Here is a 16,816-nt window from a genome sequence, read left to right on the forward strand (position 1 = left end):
AGATCAGGACTTGTTCAAAAAGCTGCACAAGGCCAGGGGGCGGGGGCCTCGGAGCAACACAACAGAAATAATACAGCCATAAAAGGCGAGGGGTTGGTCCTTGTGTTCTAGACGGACGCACTCAGGGATCGGGCCGCCCGGCAGGGTCCACGCGTCTATACTAGTCTCCGTTGCGGGAACGCCAGCCGCACCGAGCTATCGATGCAAGTTGTCACTAGTTTCTTGATACGACACTGTGCAGAAGTGAAAGCGACACTGTCTATCTTGGCCGCATTATCTAGACCATCAGATGGCATAGTTGAGTTCTCCTGCCATCTACTGGAGAGCTGACAGACTTGCCGTATTCTCCAAATTATTTGACTTATTCACTGACCATGGCGTCTCAAGCTGCAGTTCCCCCAGCGCAAAAGAACTTTACAGTCGTCGTGCCCATGGCCGTTCAGGCCTTAGTCGTTGCACAAGACTTTGCCTCAACAGCTGCTCAGTTTGCCCCCCTCATCGAGCCCGACTATGCAACTATTCTACAGCATGCCCAGGCTGGGGCTCCAACCCATGATCTCATGGATGACCTTGACCTCTCGTACTGGCGTATGCAGGCACGATACAGCACTCGCTTCATCGACCCCAGTACAGGACAGCTTCGTTCGGATCGTTGCGGTGTCTATCTGTCTTGGTGTCTACCACGACTCTATCGTGCCGCCATCACGGCGACTGACAGCGCAACGGATGCAACGGCAGGCTTGCGAGGCGATGGCAAGCAGCAATGGGACTCTCGTAAGGCTCGCGCAGGCTTCAAATGCAGCGACGTCTCTGGAACCCAGGCTGCAAACGACAAGAGTGTGCAGTTTCGCCCTGCGCCAGATCGCTGGATCGTCATCCGTCAGGTCCGTGGCAAGCCCAGCCTGACCAAGTATGTCCTGGTCGAGAGCAACTGTATCCGCAGGCTCCACCACCTGGATATAGCTGAGGACTTTGAGTCTGCGACTTGCCCAGCCATGGACCCCTCGAGGCCCATGGAAGACCAGCCTCTTTTGCGAATGGGACGGGCTAGGCCACTGGCGCAGATGAATACCATGACGGAAGGACGTGAATACCGCGCCCCCTTTAATTCTTTTGAGCTGGGGCATGAGTACTTTGCCGACTACGCACCGCACAACATGGGTGTCTTTTCGTATTTCGATAACCTCGAAGGCATCGACGCCGAGGTGGTTGACTACTCTGTCATTGGCTTTCACTCCTCAGCCAAGGACTCGGATCCTCTCACCTTTGTCGACTCCCACAGACTTATCCCGGATGGCCCGCGAGCGTGCGAAAGTGGTGAGGTTGAGTCAGAGCTGCTGAGCAACAAGGAGCTTCTCGACGCTCTCCACCTCAAGCTCAGCCAGGATACACCCGCTGCTACCAACTTTGAACGTGCATCTGCCAGTATAGCAGGGCGCACCCTCACCCAGGGAATCTTGCGCAACGTCAGATGGAGCCGGATGGACTCTAGAGGCATGCGCTGGCCAGCTGCCTTGTTGCAAGGGGATGTATATGCAGAGCAACCTATTTCCGTAGGCGTGCACATGCTGGACGCTCTGGAAACCTACCTACACTTTGCCATGAGTGGTAACCAGGCGGCCCAGGCTACGGCACAATCGGCATTATCCCAACTGGTCATGCGCATCATGGCGGAGAAGGACGACCCTGACTCGCTGAGAAAGGCTGCCGAGGAAGCCGCGTTGCAGTCGTTCCTAGCAAGACCTCAAGGCATTGCCTGGGTGCTACCCAAGGACGACAAGAACAAGACAGAAACTATCTCCAAAGATGCCGCGAAAGATCTTGTCCCCAAGTTGAAGATTCTCAACCAAGGACAGGCAACCTTGGACACTTGCGCGCGAGAAGCCGAACAGCTCATGCAGAATCTATATGCCTGTTGGTGGAACGCAGCCAGTCTTCGAAAGGTGCCGTTGGAGGAGCAGCAGCCCGCAAGAGACAAGATCCGAACAGAGGCTCGCAAGGTTGTAGCCCGTCTAAGAGAGCTAGCCGGGTATATTGAAATCAACCAGACGGTAGTAGACTCCGCAAGGGAAGGTCTCGAGAAACTCATCGGCAACAAGAAACTCGAGGCGATTCCCACAAATCCATTTGGTCAGCATCAAGATCCCACCGTTTTGATGGCCGGTGCCAAGTCTGGATGGCCTGACAAATTCAACGAGACCTTGCCAGTGCGGTTGGCCTCTCAGATATCCCCGGATGCTTCTAGTGTGGTTGCGCCAGATGAAGGGTGGCTTGAGACCGAGTTCAAGGACATCTCAAGGCCTGTCGTCTCTTTATTGCGGGAGCTCGAGGCCCCTTCGCCAAAGGGTGTGCTGAATCCCTACGAATCTGTCGAGGACATGAACAACACGCAAGGATGGTTTCCACTGTTCCTGGAATGGGAGCTGGAGTACTACCACGTACCCTTTAACAAGTGGGAATTTGAGAATGACAAAGACACGGGCCGATGGCGTTATGTTATCCCCACCGATGGCCAGCTCTTGCTACACATGGATGACGCTGTGGGCGAAGACATGCGCATCATATCCGGCCGTTCATCGTTTCTTCCTGAGACAGGCAAGTCCCTGGGAACAAGGATCGAACAGCTGCTCTCCCAATCAGCACAGTCGGAGCAGGACAAGAAAAGCCTTAAAGAGACGCTCCAAGAGGCTACTAGACTCGAATACTTCGCTGCCGATCTCTCCGGACTTGCTGAGCATCTCACCACGAGGCGAAGGGGTCATCATCCCCGGCCAAAGGCAGGAGATGGTAGCGGTATCGAAAAGGTCCTCGGCATTGACCCTCAAGACTTGCAGCAGTTGGAAATAAACGGGCCATCAAACTTGGCTCCGTACGGAATCTCGACACCTCTTGATCCGTCATATACAGACAAATTCAGCCCCTTCAAGCCTGTGACGCATGGTCAGGCACGCTTCACCAAGTTTGCCATCGTCGATAAGTTTGGGCAGGTTGTATCTGGTATCCGTCTAGGTCCCAATGGTGATGGAGCCATGTACCCATGCATCTCGCCCAGTCTCGCGTGTGGCACGATCCCTGCGGTTCAGAAGAAGGAGTCCGAGTATTGGCCAAACACAGTTGTTGAGGCTGAGAGAGAACACGGGCGATGCCAATTCTTCCAGATTCCGCCACGCATCAACCAACCGGCGGGATTGAACGCACACTTCCTGGAACCTCTCTCTGATGCCCAATTCAGGAGCTCAGGAACACCTGTCAGGAACATTGCCAGCGAGTGGGACAACCCGATCTGGGCATGGGTATTGCCAAACTTCCACAATCATAGCGTCCAAGTCTATGGCCCATCGGGAGACTTTGTCATCGAGATGATTATTATTACCGAGAAGGAGACAGTGACCGCATCAGATGGGCCCAGCGATGAAATCAAGCATCCCGCTGCCTCTGGCCGACTGCGTGTCCTTGTTGATGCCATCCGGGATTACAAGCTATGCTCATCTCTCTTTGACATGCTCACTGGCGCAAGCGACAGTGTGTTGGCCACAGGTACCAGCTTTGATAGCGCCCTACCAGCTGCCCTCGGTCGTCCTTTCTGCATCGCTGACGTGGGCGTCTCGATTGAGCTCAGTTCGCCACCACTGGAGGATGCTTCTCTATTGTCCTCGGCATCACCAGAGCTCATGTTGGGCAACTATGAGTTCCCCGTCGCGTTAGGGAATCACACGGCAGCTTTTGACGGCCTAGTTGGCACCTTTCCCACATCTGGGGATATTGACAAGATTGCTTCGGCGTATACCCATGATAGTGGGCAGCTAACAGGGTCCAGTCCCAGCATCGTAAAGAAGCGACGCCCTATGAGTGAGCACCCACAGCCCTTGCGTCTCAAGCCTTATTTCCTCCCTGGAACTCTGGGGGGTGACCTCGACGCGGAACACCGCAAGCGGTTGAGTGTCGTCAGCACCATCATCGACCCCAAGACGCCAATGCACATCTACTCGGGGTCGCTATTTCCGGTGGCCTCGCTACCACTACCGCGCTGGCCCGTCGACGAGGCTCTGAGGAAGCTACGCGCCTTCTTCGCAGTTGGACCGATCTTGGTGCCAGCGAAGCCGGAGCACAACGAAGCACGCATCATGGTTCTGGACCCTAATGGAGAGAACCTCGGGCCGACGATCCAGATGCCTCTGGGTGGTGGGGAGGGTGCAAATGCCTGGCAATGGTTGCAGCCTTCAAAGGAAAGCATTGGGAATAGGGAGACGAAGTGGTCTAAGGTGGCCATCATGCCGTTGGACGAGAAGCTAAAGACAGATGCTGCTGATCAGAGCCAGTTGGTCGAGGGTTATATTGTAGTGAAGAGTGGTTAAGGATGTTAGACGTGGAGGGGGCACGTGATCTGGGTTATGTATCTCCACCAACCTACCTCGAACTTCGCGACTGCAGCTAGCTTCTTCATCATCACCGCAATACATCACACTCTTCGCTCTTCCTGCCGCACCAGGACCAGACTTCCTGTATCACAAGACGGTTACAAGGAGCCCACAGTCCAGGGTGGCCAGCAACCCATGTCCAATAGTGCCAAACGCCGGGAACAACTGCGCGCGCACAGTGCGGGTCATCGGCTCGTAGACCTCTTTCTATCAGCTGAACTTATATCACAGAATAGTCTCATGCACAAGCCAATAGTCCCGGTGACAAGATGCACGGTCTTCCCGTTCAGGAGCTGATGGAGTTCCGTCATTTGCCTGCCGTTACGAATGCCTATGAAGGACAAAGGACCTAAACTTACTAAGGGCCCTCTAACCGTTCAAGCACTGTCAAACCTCCCACCATCACCAATCTCCACCACGAATTGCTTTCGGACGTATACTCATTTCCTCCACCCTGGCCCTTCAACATGCCGTACGAGGACTACGACGTCCTGTCCTATTTCATCAATGTGGGCGCAGGCGACTCGGCCATCCATATCCTCCGGCAACGGAAGACGAAGGAAGTTGAAGCGGCTGTCTTGATTGACGGCGGCAGATCAACATCCGCGAGCTTTGTCGCAGGAGCCATTGCCAGCATACGCGCCGAGTTGAACAGTAAATTTTCATTCACGTCTATTGTTGTCACTCACTGGGACTTGGATCATTTCGAGGGCCTCATGAAACTGCTGTACAATCAATGGAAGACGCCTCAGCAGCCCGATTCGATCACGCCATACATCAAGTTTAATTCCACCACCTTTTACTGTCCATGGAAGGATGTTATTACCCTCGGGAGCATTAATGACAATATGAAGGTCCAAGAAGACGAAGCAGGGGAATGCTACTGGCTATTCTTCCGGCTTTCCTCAACTTCTGAGTGGCACCCCGTCTGTCGCGCTGTTGTGAGCACGTACGCCATGGGCTACGATCTATTTACCCGCTACGATCACACAAAGAAGACCTTGACGCCGCCATCCATTTGGCCATCATCCCTGAGCCAAATCTACTCCTACGCTCCAAACCTCGTGGCTTTTCAAAGGCCAATATTTCTCGTCTATGGGGTTGACGGTCTTTCTTTTAGAGATGACAACAACCTGTGGACTGCTCCGAGCGCGCCAACAAAACTTTCAAAGAACGACTCATCCATCATGGCGTTGGTCATCTGGCCCGAGAGAGATGCAGCTAAACCAATGCGTGTGTCGTTGTATACCGGCGGGGACGTTGAACAAGATCCTATGGAAGATGGCTTGGTAAAATGGCTGGAGGCAGATTCAGGAAAATTGAAGCTTGATGTGGTAAAGGCCAGCCACCACGGCTCTCACTATTCAACAAGCGAGAAGCTTCTCATGCAGGACCTGCAGTATCTCGTCATCTCGGCTGGAAGCCAGCATGGACACCCAAGTGAGTAATTATGAAGCATATACGACACACCCGAACAAGCAAGGAAACTAACGGCTCCAGGTTTCGCTGTGGTGTACTGCTTTCTTGCACTGGCCTATTTAGCCGAACAACGAAACGTCAAGCGGGGGAACTATTCACACCCTGTCATGGTCTGTACCAGGCATCCTTACTGGTTGGTCTGGCACCCAAGTTACCTCAATGCAAAAGACTGCAACCCGGCAACTGTAATGGGCTGGGGGTTATCAGCTCTGGCCATTCACAGGAACTTCCGCGAGCTCAACAAAACAACCAATGACAACTTTCTTCCAACTTTCATGGAAAAAAACTACAAAGATGCCTTTCCTAGCGCCACGGCTTATGCTTACCTCAGTTTCTTTTCGGATGAGAAAAAAACTCGAGAAGATTTCAAGAAGGTAGTCAATGAGGACAAGGACCATCCCTTACGAGAAGAACTTGAGGCTGTTCTGGCTCAGCCGCCACAGGAAAAAGACGTGGTTTATCTAGCAAAGGCGATTGAAAAGATCCAAAGGTCAACGCAGACCAAGGTGCAAGGCTTCCTCGAACCAGGCGCAGATGATTTCAGGGAGGTGTCATGGATCACACTCATAGCGAGTGGCAACAGGAGTGCTATTTTCAGACCCGTGCGACAGCACATCGGAGACTCTGTTATTAAACAGGTTGCAGACACTACCAAGACCTTCGCTGGTGAGGGTGGTATGGTGATAGAGAGTACTGCTTCGCCCAAGACGAACGCGACGCTCTGGCACTACTCTACAGTCGCCGTCAACACAAACAAACTAACACGGGGTTTTGATAATCCACTCAAACAGCAAAAGCCCAATTCCGCTGTTTTGTCGATGAAGTCTACGGCGGCGCCACCTGGGTTTTCCTCCGTCGAGGAGTGGATTGGCTCTATCCTTCTGAGAGGCCTGCTGGATGAGAGAGCTGCTTTCGACCAGGTGCTGGGAGACAACGAGTCCGTCTGCGCCAGGTGGTTCGGTGAGTGCTTCAACAAAAGCGTCTCCCTTGGACTGGCTGGAACGCGGGACCAGGAAAGGGTCTTGCTCGAGCGGGCGTATATTCGACTCGCGCCTAGCAAGGACGGCGACGCCTTGACCTTTTCAACAAGCGAGCCAGCTCGGATCTCGCAATTTGGGACCGAGGCCGGGACTCACCAGACACTACTCGGATTTGATGCCAACGTTGAGGGCGTGCTTTTCGCGCTTGATAGCTTTCGCCCGCTCACCTTGACGCAGTTGGCCGAAATTATCAACTTTCCCCTCTCTGGCAACACCCTAGTGTCCAAGTTTCTTGACAAAATCGAACTGTCCTGCTATGAAGGATCTCGTTCAGGTATCTGGTTTATTCCTCAGTTCTACTCTCGCACCATCATGCGCCTGGCTTTGAAACCCAAGGATCGTGGTGGGATAGAGGATCTGCAAAAGGTCTTGGGGGAGAGAATTGGTTCAGTTCAGCTTTCAGATCCCGTTGTCGTTGGGACTTGCGCCATCGAGAGGTTAGACTCCAAAAAACGTGAGTCGTTGACCAAGCTGGGCTTGCAAGTCGGGATGAAGTGGGTGAAGTCCAGCTGCTCTCCACCAGCATTCGAGGGCAACGCATCTCTCGAGTTTTCTAGTACCGGTGTTGAGCTTGTCTTCAAGCCTGTCAAAAGCGATAATCTTCTGGAGAGCCTGCTGAGCTGGGCTGAGGAAGTCATGGGTGGGAAAAGTGACCAGAACCTGCAGGAAGGCGAGCCATCTCAGCCTCCCCTAAAGGACCACTTGACCACAGCGCTGGGTGCTGCTAGCTTTTCCATTCACCGAGTCTCGGTTGCTTTCGACAAGGACATGAAGCCCCGTTCTCTCGAAATCTCCGTTGAGGTTGACGCACACTTCTTGCGCAACTCGACAACTCCGTTTCTTGTCACTATTCGTTGGAACAATGGAGCCTTTCAGGTGTCGGGCGAGACTTGGCCAGTACCACTTTTTGGAGACCCTTCTTCATTGAGGCTACATCCATTCTACGAAGAGAATGCCCTGACGATGCCTACTGCACTCGATCCTGTCTACGAAATCCCAATCGAAAGCCTGCTCCATCTGCCCGAAGGCGCGCACATGCCACCCGGCTTGCCAAACAAGGTCACTGAGTTTCGAGCGAGGATGAGCTTCGGCCATGGTCAAACAAAAGCCTCATTTTCTGCCGTCCTCAAGTGTGACATGTCCCAGGCGAAAGCTCCAGATGAGACTGCTGCTCCGCTTCTAAATCTTGAAACAGTATATCTAGACCTAGAGGTCGGGTTTCCACCCAAAAGTGGTAGCAAGCTTGACCTTGACATTCGTCTCGATGGTCAATTGACACTCTCTCTCCCACCAAGATTCGACCCCTCGAGCGTGCCGGAGCCATCTGAGTCACCCATAGACTTTGGCATCTCGCGACAGAGGAAAAGTGAAAGATATGAGTGGCTGGCGTCAGCAAGCATCAAGCAACTCAGAGTGGCGCACCTCTACCAACTGTTTGCCCCTGACGGGTCCAATAATGCACTTTTGGATGTCATGGGTGGGATTTACGTGGACTTTGCCAGTATTCAGCATCGATATGACAAAAGCACCTCGTTAGACATTCATGGAAAACTGCGCCTGGGCCAGCCGGAGTCTGGCCATGCAGTAGAGCTTAAATTCGACTACGAGCACCATGCCGAGGGCAAAAGCTGGACCTTCGAAGCTCATCTACACCCCGAGCCCAGCAAGGTTACGCTCGGAATTGCTAGTCTTCTTGGCGATCTAGTAGATGTGGACGAGTTGCCGGGCTTCCTACGCAATCTCCAAGTTCCTCTCAACGAGCTGAAGGTCGACCTCGAATGCAGCAAGAAAACGGACGGCGACAACAATTCCCATGTCGTCTTCTCGCTCATCATCACAGTCGGTAAATTTGTCCTCACGCTCGCCCAGGTCCGATCAGTGGCAGCGGCCAAGCAGAGTGCTGCAGTTGCACGAGAGAGTGACGGTCGTGTATCAGGTACGACTGACGATGCTGGGCCAGCTCGGTTGATACGGTTCACGCTTCCCAGCGTCCGCAAGGTTCCACATATGCCGATCGTTGGCGCGATTGAGCAGCCCTTTGATCACCTTGGCATCGTGTGGACGAATCGTGATTTGACCATCGCCGAGGTCAAGCTTTTCAATCAAGAGGTCTTCAAGACTGAATCATTGTTGAGCAAGAACAAGTCAGGGGATGCGGAGCCTATGCTACGTGGCATACACTTCCAGATTGCCATGAACCAGGGTGGAAAGCATAGACTAGTTCTGGACCACGTTGTTGCCAAGAAACGCAAGAAGAAGGGTCCCAAGAGATCAGACAACGGTGGACTCCAAGACGGAGAGGATCTCTCCCTCGCCGAGTCGGACCAAGCCTCTGGTGGAAAGACAGTCGCACCCATGTCAAAGACTCTTGGTCCCCTGAGCGTTAGCAGCATTGGAGTTTCCGTCTCCGGACAGTCATTCAGCAACATCGTTGTCTCCTTCGATGCGGGCCTCACCCTCGGACCAGTCAATATCAAGCTTCTGGGCCTCACCCTCGCGGTCGAATTGGAAAAGGTTACTAGCCTGGATAAACTCGGAGATTTGTCCTTTTTGGTCGGCTTAGGGGGCATGGCCATCGATTTTGAAAAGTCACCTACTCGACTAGCTGGCATGTTTGTCCCCTTCGGCTCCCGCAAAGACAGAGAGGCTGGTTTCATGGGTGCCATCGCCGTTTCGGTTGCCAAGTGGTCTGCCATCGCAGCCGGTATGTACCTCGAGACCAACCCAGAGCACGAGACCAAACCAGACCCCATGAAGTCGCTCTTTGTCTTTGGCACGTTGCGCGGAACCCTCTTCACGGTGGGCAGTTTCGATATCAATAGCCTCACGGGCGGGTTCGGCTACAACTCGACACTGAGGTTGCCGTCTGTGTCTCAGGTTGCTGATTTCCCATTTATTGCCATGAACAGCAAGGATTCAGTACCCCCAGACTCTTTGATGACACATCTCACAACTCTAAGTAGTGCTGAAGAGGGCAAGACCAAATGGCTAACGATGCCTTCCACCGATATGTGGATGGTCGCTGGTGTTGGATTCAAGGCCTTCCAGACAGTGGATGCCCAGGCCCTCGTTGCTCTCACACTGGCTGATGAGCCCAAGTTTGCCGTCATGGCTCAGGCCACTGCGATATTCCCCAAGGGCAAGTCTCTAGACCGCGCCTTTCTCGTCCTAGACATTGTCATCAGTGCCGAGATCGACCCGCATCACGGCAATCTCTTGATCGCAGGCGAGCTGACGCCCAAGTCGTTTATCCTCAACAAGTCATGTCGCTTGACTGGTGGTTTCGCTTGTCAGATCTTTCTCGCAGGTTCTCCATACGAGGGAGACTTTGTCTTTACTGTCGGTGGCTACCACAACCAATACTCGGTGCCGTCTCACTATCCAGCAGCTCCATCGCGAGTTGCCATCGACTGGAGATACGACAACGATATCTACATCTCGGGCGCAGCATACTTTGCAATCACCCCTCAAGTCGCCATGGGCGGTGGAAGGACGGATTTGGTTGTCAACAAGGGCTGGGTTCGAGCAACCTTTAGCGCCTGGGCCGACTTCTTCATGCACTACCACCCCTTCAGCTTTATCGCTGAAGTCGGCATCTGTCTTTGGGCCGAGGTCAACATACCGGCCTTACTCTGCACTATTCATCTCGGACCGAAGGAGTTTTCTGCTCGTCTTGGCATCCAAGGGCCTCCGATGGCTGGATACGTTCACTTGCATTTCTGGAAGTATGATACCATCGTCGCGTTCGGTCCTATGTCGTCGAGACCACCTCCTCTGTCGTGGGAACCGTTCTTGAACCTAGTCAAGAACCTGCCTGCTGAGCCCCGCGAATCTGAGGCTAAAAATGTACCAAACCACATCATCACCATCACAAAGGGCGCCTTGCCCGTCCACGAGAGCGCCCGCCCAGGTTTCCAGGACAAAGAATCGGCCAAAGTCGAGATTCGTGCCACACATCTTGAGTTCCAAGTTCAAGCACGTGTTCCAATGCTTAGTGCTACGATTGGGAAAAATGACAGATTCGAAACCAGCAGCTCATCCTCGCTATTTGTGCGTCCGATGCAGCACAGTGAAGCCATCGGAAACTCACACCTAAAAGTCACATTGAAACACGAAGGCTCAGATGACGCATCTCAACCCAAACTGCAATTGCAGAATACGGTCACGAAGAAGGTCGCGCCGGCTTTGTGGGGTCGATACAGGAATGGTGAATCTCCCTCTGCCGTTGTCTCGGAGGAGATGCCAGAACACACAATGGCCTTGGATATCTCTGTGGAGCCACAATCCCCGTCCGATGAGGGGCTGCCGGCTGTCGATGTGTTCCACTTCGCCACGACTGATTTGGAACCGGGTACGATCCCTGTTGTTCCAAAGCCTGGGAAGATGAGTGTCAAGGTTCAAGCCGTAGAGATGGAACCAAGAGGACACGCACATATGCTGAACATTGAAGCCGTGGAAGAGAAAGAGGACAAGCGAGCACAGTGGATTAAGGATTTGATCAGAGTATAAGAATTGCCAGGCGCCCACGAGACAGACAAGCCGGTTTGGTTCGGTCGTTTGCGTGGTTGTGTAAGGATAGAATAGCTAGATAGATAAGATCCGATCTGTCCTTTGTTTTAGACCAGAAATGCGCTCAACCCAACAATCGTTCCTGCAAACGCAAGCAGCGAACAGTAGTAATCAAGAATTCCCCATTCAATGACAAGTTTCTTCAAATCTTTTGCCCCTTCAGACGGCTTGGTGGCGGTACCATTAATTTCTCCCAGCCGATCGTTTATGGCTTCATTGAATGGATAGGAAGAGATAATGGTGAAGATCTCCAAGATTGAGTTCTTTCAAGCATCCATCACACACTGAAGGGAGACTGTGAAGAGAAGTGGATATCTGACCCTCCGGTTCTGCTTCCGCCCAATGCTATCCCTATCGGACGCGTAAACACATCGTTACAACTCCAGCTGTTGGTATATGATACTCACCAGTCCGAATTGCCATGTCGAGAGTAGGTCCAGGGCCTGCTGAAGGGGAAAGTCCTCATGACGTCTAAAAGAAAATGACCCGGCACAAATAGCTATCGTTCTGAGAAGTCCAGGGAAAGGCAAATTATTTGGGTATCAAAGGTGGTGACGCGTCGACCCGGCCGGAGCTCAAGGTCTCTACACTGCTTTTGCTTTTCATGTTCCTCTTCTGGTTTACCATGCTGGACCAAGCCAAGGCCAGCAGTGCCAATTATTCTTCCGGTTTTTGACCAAACACGACGCACCTGTATCGTAGTTAGCTAAGGCATGCCAAGGTTTCTTCGGCGTTGTGATGAGAGGTCTAGGAAAAGTGCCGGTACGTACAGCTCAAGATATGAGTGAACGCGACTATCCAAAAGTTCCCTCTGCATCTCATCCAAGAACTCTTGTACTCTTTCAACACTCCACTGTTTGTGGTTAGATTCAGCTTGCAAACCGAGTCAGAAAGGTGAACAACATACCCCCAGCAATTCCGTCAACCCCCGGATGGAAAAGCCCTCCAGCCCTTGGAGAAGGTATTGGCGATTCCACGCACCCCATTGCTTTAGTTGTTTATCTTTAGGCCACATGCCTATCGGTAGCTTGATCCGTCGCTCGGTGACGTTGACGTAGCCGGCTTCTCTGATGGCATCGCCGACGGTTTCACACGCCATAAAGGTCTTGCCTGTCAATTTCCCTACCTCCTCGAATATTTCCTTCCAGGTAACCAACGGAGAGTCTGGTCTGATGGTGTTATCCTCTGACTGAGCGATGGCTGATAATTCCACCTGCTCTACCCAACCGCCGGGCCTGAGAGACCTAGAGGACAAACTCTTAACAATGGTAGGATTAATAGCGTCTGGAGCTGTCGTGCCATTACCTTAGGCTTTTTCTGTGAAGCTCTACCCAGTCTGGGACACAGCCGATCAGGGCTCGGATATGGATAAAGTCAAAGTGGTTCTCGCCGAATGTCCAGTCGTCGTTGACGTCGTCGACCTTGAACCGGCAGTTGGGTGGGACAAAGTTAGGTTGAATCGGGGATAGGTCAATGCCGAGGACGGCGGCAGATGGATGCTCGTCTGCGAATTCACTGAAGAGGTCAATATGCGGATGCGTTGGACGCTTTGTGGCCAAACTTACATGGCCCATACGCCAGTCCCGCAGCCAACATCGAGGACGTTATGCAAAGCCGTTTAGTACAACGGCGGGTGGCCCAGAGGGAGAGGGAAACTTACTTGGGGATAATCGCCAATTGGAGCGTCGCATAGTTTTCCGTCGAGGACGACTCGGTATAGCTCGTGCCTTGATTGATCAGAAGGTGGGTGGATGTTTGACGCTGGCAGCTTACATCAAGTCTTCGGCGTCCTGTTGTTGTTCATCATTAGGGGCCCTGTTTCAGACCTAGTCAGCAAGCATGTTTACAACAAAAGCAAGATACCCAGCAGCTCACCAGTAAGAGCCATCTTTGTAGGCATGGTAGCGTCGCGAATTTTCCCACTTGTAGTTTAGAATGGAGGACCTCAGCGACATGCCATCAGTTGCAGCCTCTCTTTAGCGGTAACGGTTAGCCTGCATTAGCTACGGGGGAGATTGAAAGCGGTCTCACGATTCGGGATAAGCAGAGTCTGTGTCATTGAGATCCGAGTCCTGTATGCGAGTGTGAACACTTGACGGCGTTGAACTGCAGGCGGCAGAGACTCACAACTTCAATGGTATTGGTCGGCGGCTGCCCAGGCGGTGACTGATCCATCGACGACGAGCGGCGACTTCTTGGCGACAGGCCAGTGGTGGGAGACCCAACAGAGGACATTGGAGGTGGTCCGCTCACCTCAGGCTCAGCTCAGAGGCGCGGGCGTGCCAGACTGCCGGTACCGAGTCTGTAAGGACAGCAGCGGCAGCAGCAGGCGGCGTATGTATTACAAAGAAAGAGGCAGTGAAAGGATGGATCGGAGGTGACGGGATGGGATGGGCATGAGAGCGGGGAAGCGGTAAATCAGGTGGTGGTGTCGAGGGAGGGTGAAAATATGTCCCGGCCTGCATGAGAGGAGCAGGGGTCCATTGGTGGGCAACCACTGAAACGCCCGTGCGAGCACCTGTAGAGACGGCTGACAAAGTCCACCAACCAACCAGCGGTGAGCGAAGAAGCCACCGCGCCCGGCAATTGGGACCAGAAGCAACAGATGGTTAAATAGAATATTGATGCATGTTGTATTCAAAGGCTTCAAAGGCGGTGTAAATATTCTAGTCACATCAGCTCAAATGGCGCCCGCAGATGGTCCAAGCGGTCAAGAGCAGGCATTTCAGCTGCACAGCCAGACAGCTCAGGGCGGGCAATGATGCCTCCGTGGCATCCGGAGAATCATGAATGAAGTTGAACTGAGTGACCAATGGTTTAATATTAAACAAAAACAACAAATTGAATGGCCTCATATCAGATCATGGATGCAAAACAAAGTGCCACGTCTAATTCCTCGACACCTATGAATGGGGAAATTGAGCAACGTGTCGCTTGACTCTCATGCCCAAATCTGAGTACATCAGTAGTGCTGAAAGTTAATGAGACAGTTCTTTAAAATAAGTCCATACCAGACGCAATGTAACACACCCTGCAACATAATCAAAAGATCTTCAGAGCTGCAGCAAGAGGAATCAATCTATTGATGTAAACACCTCGCTTACCTCCATACCTACCCTGAGGCTGCCCTGTGTAAAGGCCGTGAATTCTTAGGAATACGGTTCGATTTTACACACTGTGTCCGGCGGCGGAGGCCTTTCCGGTTGGCTTAGGGGCTAACATTTCGTCTTCCGATTGGCCAAGTGCCTGACCGCCTGCGGGCTTCTCGCCATATTCGCACAGTAAGAGTACTTGTCCTCGCTTTCGCTTTCATGGGGTCAGGGCCAGGTAGACAAAAAAGGCTTTTGGCATTCATTCCGAGGTTAGTCAAGCTCGCATCTCTTCATAATTACTTGCACATCTTGTTTACATAAGATAAGGATCTGCGAGGAAATGTTTAAAAAGAGTCTTCGTCTTGACTCGTTGCTCAGCTTGCCTTCATATTGGATGTTCGATTGTGAAAGCCCAGTTGATGCAACGAGTAAATGCGAAAAACGAAGGAAGCCTCGCATCTTTGGTAACTAGGTAGGGTTAGTTAGCCCTCGTATCTTTGGTGATTAGGGTAGGGTTAGCCAGCTCCCTTTACCTGGATGTAAAATGCCGTTGATGCCGTGTCTGTGACGCGTTGCCTTGACCCAACATGTCGTGACAGTCCAAGAAATGACACCTGGCTGTAGACCATATATTTGTCTCGTCGGATGTTCCTCTGAGGTTAAATAAGCTTGTCAGTCACAATTTCGAGGCCATATGCAAATCTCTCGGGATTCACGATCCAGCCCCCTAGATTAGCTCCTTTATCATCAGCTCGAGTGCACTTATCTTTGAACAAACCATCATTCAGTACAAACAGTGCCACTCTCAACTCTGTTGACAACTGTATAACCCATTCAGTCCATAGAGACTTGCTCACTATGCAACCTGGCAGAGAACGAAGAGTTGGTGGTTGGCAAGTATAAAACCCTCACATAGCGTTCATGCGGACCTAAAGATACGAGGAACATGCTCCTCTCCTCCCCAGTACTATTTTGAAGATTTGACCTGGATTTGGGCTGTCATTTGGATTTCGCGTTGGTATTAAACAAAGCAATTTGTCTCTCCCAGAATTTAATGTGTCAACCAATGTCAATGGACCAGATAGCCTTACCTGTTGCATCAGACGGCCTAGCCAGGCACTCATAAATCACCTTTGCGAGGTCGCTCAACCAACTCGACTACAGGATATCAACCGACGTTGGAAATTCAAGTGCCAAGATCTCAATTGAGGCTATGCTTCCCTAGATATTTGGTAATGGAGCCCACACCTTTCTGCCACCCTGACCCGATCGATGACAAACTGGCAAGGGTGGAAGACCACCCTTAGATCCCCCATCGAGATGATGGTGCACAGCACGTGGTCGAGTCCATCTTGGCTCCGATCTGGATGCTTCTTGTAAATCCTCCTCTTGGCGGTCTTGGGCTGACCTGTGAAGTGTTGCTTGGTCGAATGTGAGGCTCTAACACGCCCTGATGCGCCGTTGAAAGCTTTCATACGCTCTCCGGTGGACCAAATTTAACTTGTCATGAAACCCAAAACTATATTGGTTCTTGGGCCACGACACGAGAAGATGAGGGAGAGCGTGAGGACATGTCGAGATGCAGACACCACACCTCGGACCCCTGCTGTGTTTGGTCTTGGCCGATTGACACGGGAGGATTGCATTGTCGATGCAGGCTTATCAAGTTATCAGGCCAAGCATGAACCCCCCCCCCTGGCGACCAAGACTTTTTCCAGCCAAGACGGGATCGATCCATGGCGAGTTTAAAGAGGGCAGTTTTCTGGAAGAAAAAAAAAAAACATCAAAGAACCAATCAGCCGGGCTGCTTGGCGCGCTTCTCAGCTCAGCCTGCCGATAAAGGGTTTTCTTCCCCGGAGTTCTGGAAATAATGCACCGCCTCAAACTCGTGCGGCAAAGGGGTCCAACAACCTTGAGTGTTTTAGCGTCTGTGATACGCAGCGGCTCTTTTTATCTTGACGTCCATGTACCGATATTGTGCATATTAAGCGCCGTGAAGCCTGTTCGCTGTCGGTAGTCGTTGTTTGCTGCGTTGGCGGCTGTTTCTCAGTGAGACTCTGTCCTGTCGCCATGACGCGTAAGTGGCGCCAGTCGCAGGGTGTGTCACCTCTTTGTGCAATGTTGATCATGACGGCTTGGTTGGGTTATGAGAATTTTATTTGTGTTCCCCGTCTTTGGTATCGCAACATGTGGTCGCGCAAGAGTTCTCACAATGGGA

General features: G+C 52.2%; 3 protein-coding genes across 3 annotated transcripts; 2 read left to right on the forward strand and 1 right to left on the reverse strand.

Moving 5' to 3' along the window:
• Positions 1–374: 374 nt before the first annotated feature.
• On the forward strand, positions 375–4,355 carry NECHADRAFT_78007 (uncharacterized protein; the record flags this gene model as incomplete). Its single annotated transcript, XM_003052681.1, has 1 exon — positions 375–4,355. One exon carries the CDS (start codon positions 375–377, stop codon positions 4,353–4,355), a length of 3,981 nt encoding a protein of 1,326 aa, XP_003052727.1.
• Positions 4,356–4,885: 530 nt separating this feature from the next.
• NECHADRAFT_78008 (uncharacterized protein) lies at positions 4,886–11,614 on the forward strand (the record flags this gene model as incomplete). Its single annotated transcript, XM_003052682.1, has 3 exons — positions 4,886–5,858; positions 5,961–11,440; positions 11,558–11,614. The coding sequence occupies 3 exons, from the start codon at positions 4,886–4,888 to the stop codon at positions 11,612–11,614; spliced, it is 6,510 nt and encodes a 2,169-aa protein (XP_003052728.1).
• Positions 11,615–12,109: 495 nt separating this feature from the next.
• NECHADRAFT_59348 (uncharacterized protein) lies at positions 12,110–13,482 on the reverse strand. Its single transcript, XM_003053178.1, has 7 exons — positions 13,382–13,482; positions 13,280–13,321; positions 13,135–13,233; positions 12,812–13,021; positions 12,414–12,750; positions 12,277–12,359; positions 12,110–12,197 (listed from the first exon to the last, which is right to left on the reverse strand). Exons 1-7 carry the CDS (start codon positions 13,459–13,461, stop codon positions 12,164–12,166), a joined length of 885 nt encoding a protein of 294 aa, XP_003053224.1. The 5' UTR covers positions 13,462–13,482; the 3' UTR covers positions 12,110–12,163.
• Between the last annotated feature and the right edge of the window lie 3,334 nt (positions 13,483–16,816).

The sequence above is a fragment of the Fusarium vanettenii genome (genome assembly GCF_000151355.1).
Source record: "Fusarium vanettenii 77-13-4 chromosome 3 genomic scaffold NECHAsca_2_chr3_3_0, whole genome shotgun sequence".
NCBI lineage: Eukaryota > Fungi > Ascomycota > Sordariomycetes > Hypocreales > Nectriaceae > Fusarium > Fusarium vanettenii.